The sequence below is a fragment of the Hevea brasiliensis genome, chromosome 13 (assembly GCF_030052815.1).
Source record: "Hevea brasiliensis isolate MT/VB/25A 57/8 chromosome 13, ASM3005281v1, whole genome shotgun sequence".
Lineage (NCBI taxonomy): Eukaryota > Viridiplantae > Streptophyta > Magnoliopsida > Malpighiales > Euphorbiaceae > Hevea > Hevea brasiliensis.
Window position 1 is genome coordinate 69385547 of NC_079505.1, and position 6000 is coordinate 69391546.

The 6000-nt window shown below is 31.8% G+C and overlaps 1 protein-coding gene across 1 annotated transcript; it reads right to left on the reverse strand.

Moving 5' to 3' along the window:
- Nucleotides 1–2283: 2283 nt before the first annotated feature.
- Nucleotides 2284–6000, reverse strand: LOC110649585 (uncharacterized). Its single transcript, XM_021804204.2, has 5 exons — nt 5674–6000; nt 4232–4482; nt 3178–3268; nt 2761–2827; nt 2284–2679 (listed from the first exon to the last, which is right to left on the reverse strand). Exons 1-5 carry the CDS (start codon nt 5730–5732, stop codon nt 2626–2628), a joined length of 522 nt encoding a protein of 173 aa, XP_021659896.1. The 5' UTR covers nt 5733–6000; the 3' UTR covers nt 2284–2625.

Here is a 6000-nt window from a genome sequence, read left to right on the forward strand (position 1 = left end):
AATGTGCAAATTATTAAAAAAAAAGAAGACTACCTTTAAAGACGTATTTATGAAATTTAATTAAATCTATCATTAATAATATTAATTTATAAATTCGTAAATTATATATATAAAAAAATTAAATGAATATAATATACTAAAATAATTTATCAAATTAGCTTATAAATATTAAAATGTAAAGAAGTTAACTTTCCAACTATAATTTCCTTTTGATTTGCGAAATATTCTAAATTCTTTTTTTCCCTTTCTTTTAATTAAAAAATATAAATAAATTTAACTTTTTAGTACTAATGCCAATTTACCTCCAAACATTATATTTTAAACTTAACAGTTTTAATTTTCATTAACAGATGAAAATACCAAAAATATGTATAAATATTTTTTTTAATTCTCATTTTGTTGATTTTACTGATTTTTTTATTTAACCATAATTGTAGTAGATGCATAAATATAAAACCCAAAATAAATCTCAAGTTAAGTTGGCAGCGGAAAAGGTGTATTTTAAAAAAAAAAAAAAGGAAAAGGAGTATTCCTATTTCAGGTTTAACAAGACTCTAATACTCGTAAAATGAAAAAAAAATTTATTATAAAATTTATTTATAATAAAAATTTTATTGATATATTTTATATTAAATATGAAATTCGGAATTCAGATTAAGTAAAATTTAACATGAATTTTATGTTTGGTATCATTGAAAAATTCAATTCAAAATGTTATTTTTCTAAAAATATCCTATATCTATTATCACATACATTTTCTTAATTAAAAATACAAACATTTAAAATAATAATAATGCGTTTGTGTATCTGTTTTTGTGTTCACTTATGTTTACACCTTCTGTTTGTATTCGTCTATGTCTATATTTGTATTTATATATGTTGTCAACATTTGTATATGTCTATGTCTGTATTTAAATTTGTGTCTATAACTATCTATTTCTGTATCTCTATGTCTATCTATTTCTGTGTCTCCATTCGTATGAATCTGTTTGTCTATATTTGTATATACTTCTATCTATTTATGTCCCTGTTTATATTTGTATGTGTCTATCTGTCAATCTACTCTATATATGTCTATGTCTATCTATATCTATGTTTGTATGTGTCTGTTTATCTATCTACGTTAATATATATCTGTGTCTATCTGTCTATGTTTGTATATGTCCGTGTTTATATTTTTATCTATTTTTGTCTAAATCTATGTCTACGTCTATCTATGTATTTGTGTAAGTCTTTATCTTTGTGTCTATGTGTTCATGTCTGTAAGCGTGTTTATGAATATCTATTTATGTTTGTGCTTGTATCTATATATGTCGTGTTTGTGTCTATGTTAATGTCTGTTTGTGTTAGTGTCAATATATGTATCAATAATTTATTTGTACGTGCATCTGTCATATAACCAAAATGAAAAAATGTAAATGAAAAGATAAAATAAAATGGAAGGATACATAATAAAGATTGAGGAATGATATATTATAAGAATAGAATAATTTTATTACTTAAAATATATATGATTTTAAGTTTGAAATTTGCAAATTCTAAAGGGACAAGTTTTACAAAGGAAACCATTGAGAAAACATGAGAATGACACATTAACAAATGGCATAAAAGACAAAATGACAATTCCTGTACAAAAACGAAATCGTGATTTAGTGAACTGGTTGAGAGTTTCGTGAGGGATTAAAAGAGGAAGGATGGTGCGTTCCATTAGGAAAAGAAGAAACCCGCTTGAATTGAGCATATGAAAATGGTGATGTAAAGGAAAGTAAAGAAGAAATCCCTCATCTCTGGTCAGGTCTTGATCTCCGCTTTCCCTTTAGGCTTGTTATGTTTGGGGCTGGGCTCTAATTCCTTTGTTTCTGTTTCTACAGAAAAGGCAGCGAGATCGGGATCAACTACCATGATGTTTTTTGGTGCTTCATGTTTAACCATCTTACGAATTATTCAAGAGATTTCATGTACCAAGTCAGCATATCGATTTGATTCCATTGAGAGTTGATACTTCTTTGCTTAACAGCAATATCACCAATTCTAGATTGGATCCAGCATTATTAAGATTTCACAAACATGAATTGTTGATTGCAACTTTATCAATCTTTGAGCACCACCTGTCCCTGGTAGCAGAGACAGTATATAAACATGCCAGAGCAATCTTAAACACGAGTTTCCCGACCAATGACCATCTCTCCAACAGCCTTCAGTATGTGTGTACATATCTTCATGCAAATAAGGAAAAATGGCATTTCCCCACATGTATACAGTACTCAACATGAAATTACTAAGTGGGACGCAAGGAGAAAGTGGATTACCATTAATATGGAATAATACAATTGGAACAGAAACATGAGGTTTGCCTTTCACAGTCGCAGGTGATATGGCTGTGCAACCCGAAGTGTTGATTGATGCAGGTCGCACTTCATAAAGCACATGAGACCCACATCAATTAATGGTCCAGATTGCAGAGTCATATTACCTGCAACCATGCTTAGCATTTTCCTAGAAACATTTTCTTGGTCTTCTTCCTTTTTTTTTTTTTTGGCTATTTACAGAAGCCTCTTACCAGTCAAACTTACAACGATGAGGAATACAGAATGAAAGCTGAAATACTTTTTGCAATTCAGTTCTTCAATCGTACAATCCCTCCTGCTCCCATACGTCCACCAGAAAATCAATAAGTTCCTGCCAGTTAAAATCCAATTAACAAATGTTGAAACATGCTGCTCTACTGAAATAGGAAGTAAACCAGATAGCCAGACTTACAGAGAGAGGAATGGGCTGGGGGAAAGGATTTCTGGTTCCAAGTAAGCCTTCATAAGTTGCATTCCAGCTGCAAATGCAGAACCAATATGAGAAATTACATAAAAGAAGATGAATATAAACCAGGGCTCTTCCCTAAATCCTACTAAGATGATTTCTCCTCATTCCTTCAACAGCAAAAGCATTTAAATTTGATTGTTGGAATTGGCAATACATCACTTATCATTTTCCCGAAGTATTTGATCAACATGATAGGAAGATTTCACGGAAGGCCAAAAAGAGCAGGTTCTTGAAGAAAGTTAGTTGATCAGCCTGACTTAAAGGAAATTCTTATTCTAAATCGCTTAATAGTTCAGTATTTCAGGTGAGAGTATGACTCTAGATTAGTCTAAATGAACAAACCAGATGAACTTAAAATACCTTAATCTGCGTTCCCATCTCTGTTGGGTTTGATTTGTGGAAGTGTTACTTCCAATCCACTGAAGCCTGCTCTGTTGCCAAAGAAGAAGACCTGCAAGTAACATGATGTCAATGCCATGTCATATCAACTACAGCCGTTACTAAAGCTATAACTGCATTGAACCACATTGTCAAGAATAAGTGGACAACCACCCATAAATTTGTTTAAATTATTAACATGATTCATGTAAAGACAACCATAAATGTGCCCAATAGCAGCATTGTGATAAGTAGGGATGTGCAGTTTTGGTTCCGGGTCTGCTTATGAACCGAAATTTCGGTTCAGCTTTCTGTTGTTTCGATTCCAGTTCGGTACGATTCTCGATTCTTGAGATAATTTTATACAATTATTTTCACGAAAAGTCATATTTGAATTAGTATTTAAAGACTAAAGTATGTTATTGATACATAATATATCATAAATATATCTTTTAGCTATTTCTAAATTATATAATCTTTAACTATCAACTACATGTATAATTTAGAATTACGCGTATTATATAATAGAGTAGTACAAATATAGTACAAATATATTATATAATATACCTTTTAGCTATTTATTCATTTTGTAACATTTCATTATAAGATGCAAATATAATTATGAATTAAGCATATATATAGTATAATAGTACAATTATAATTAAGAATTATAAAGAAATTTAATATATTTATAACTAAAATTATTAAGAAAAAGCAGAAAAATGAAACATAATATTAAATTGTATTTGGTCCATAATTATACATACATACATATATAAATATATATAATTATATTGAAAGTGCATAATACATCTGAAAAATTATAGAAAAATACATGTATAACTTCGGTTCTCGGATTGGTTCTTAGTGAAAAACTATAACCGAGCCAAAGTATCAAAATAAGTTCATTTCGGTACGGTATGATTCTTGTTGGTTCGGTTCGAAACTCCCGAGAACCGTGCACAGCCCTAGTGATAAGAAATATTTACTTCATAGCTAATCAGAAAATAAAGAGTGAACTAAGTAGAAAACTTACCATGATTTACAAAGTCAGAATTGCTGCTTGTGCCACTGGTGCTACTATTGAGATTCACATTTGATACACTGATTGATGAGACACTTCTCTGAGATTGCACAGCACTGTTCTCCAAATCACATGTGCTGGTGCTCCAAAAATCATCTGATATGCTAGGTTTCTTCACTGCCCGTCCTTGTATCCTCAATCCTTTTGATGGTTCATCCACAGCAATAATTGGAGTGGATTTAGCACAGCAACCAAAACAACCACTGCTCTGTTGCAAACCAGGTTAAATATATACAAATACAATAAACGATAGCAATGAAAATGATAAAGTTGAGGCCAGATGTAGAAAAAGAGCTAAGATTGGCAATGGTCATAACATGTTTGTTCAACTCAAGCTAGAGATCATGCAATATGTTTGTTCAACTCAAGCTAGAGATCATGCAATCACCATCATCACTTTCCTGAGAAGCAGAAAGTTGATTGGTTTCTTGTGAAAAAACTGGAGCATCAGTAGCATAGAAACATTCTTATTTACACATTTAATTTCCATTTTTTGGCAAGGAGCTAATGGAAGAAGCTGTAAGTAATAGAGTAGAAATGATACCACAAAATAATTTAAGTCGCTAATGCACATAGTCACAAGAAAGCATACTAGGTTTGCTGGGTTGAGTTTGTTCAAAGCTTGAAAGGCTTAGCTCTAAAGCATACAACAAAGATAAAAGAATGATATACAAAAATGGAAGTCTTTAACGTTTGTTCTTAATCATAGTTCTCATGTGTTAAAATAGCTTGTTATGTCCAAAGTGAGGAGGGAAAGAACCCTGCACATCCAATATGGGAGGAATTAAGGGGGAAGAAGGATAAACTCCCACTTTGTCATAGGAAGCAGTTAATACAATATAGCTTCAACCATTTCCCTTCTCATTAGAAGAAGTACATATAAAACTTCTTGGGTGTTTTAATTGCTGGTAAAGAAACTTAATTTCCTTTTGGTAATGAAGTTTTGCCCTTTAAAATTACTGAAATGATTCAAGTGATTTTAGTTTGTTTAATAGCTAAGAAAGCAATTAGTTAACCTCCTGACAAAAGTTCTTAAGCTCTCAACCTAGTCTTATATATATTTCGAAAGAAAATCAATTCAATGGAACATGGAGCAAAGTGAAGTTGGAATTCTGCCGGATCTTCATTAAAAACTGAAACTTCTATGAGTAGTAAATCCAAGATTAAATCTTTACCCACCATTAATCTCAACTAGGCTTCAAAAGTAGAAATCACCAATAGAATCCAATTACCCACAACTAAAACTAACAACAAGAAGACGGTCATTCCACAATCCTAAAATTAGGGGGAGAAAAACCCTGAAAATCCAGCAAAGCTACTAGTAATTTGAGAAAGCAGTTTTTAATACTTGGAAAAAGAAATCACTAATTGAGCATGAAAATATCGAGAATTACCCCATGCAAGCGAGAAGGTGACGGATCCAAGCAGTAATAGAGGTGTTGAAGATCACCATCTAAACGGGCCAAAAAAGCATCGATTCGCTCCGGTCAACGGAATCGGAAATGGAAAAGAAAATCCGAGTTGTTCAGATTTCAGTTTGGGTCAAAAAATCGACATCTTGTGATGTAGGAGTTAGAGAAATTGGTTGGTTGGAACTTAGGTGGTTAGCGAAGAGTGAAGTGATTAGCGCAGAGAAGTGATGAACTGATAATTAAGGTGGGTTTGGTTTGGTTTAGTTCGTGGATGATGATCTCACGCGCTTTGCCTTTTTGCCGATAATA

Excerpts from the sequence above, each read along its gene's own strand:
- LOC110649585 (XM_021804204.2), bottom strand. The coding sequence starts at position 5,732 with ATGGTGATCTTCAACACCTCTATTACTGCTTGGATCCGTCACCTTCTC. Across the intron at positions 4,483-5,673 it reads CACCTTCTCGCTTGCATGGG|TGGTTGTTTTGGTTGCTGTG; the intron begins GTAATTCTCGAT and ends GCAACAGAGCAG. Across the intron at positions 3,269-4,231 it reads TTCTGACTTTGTAAATCATG|GTCTTCTTCTTTGGCAACAG; the intron begins GTAAGTTTTCTA and ends TGTTACTTGCAG.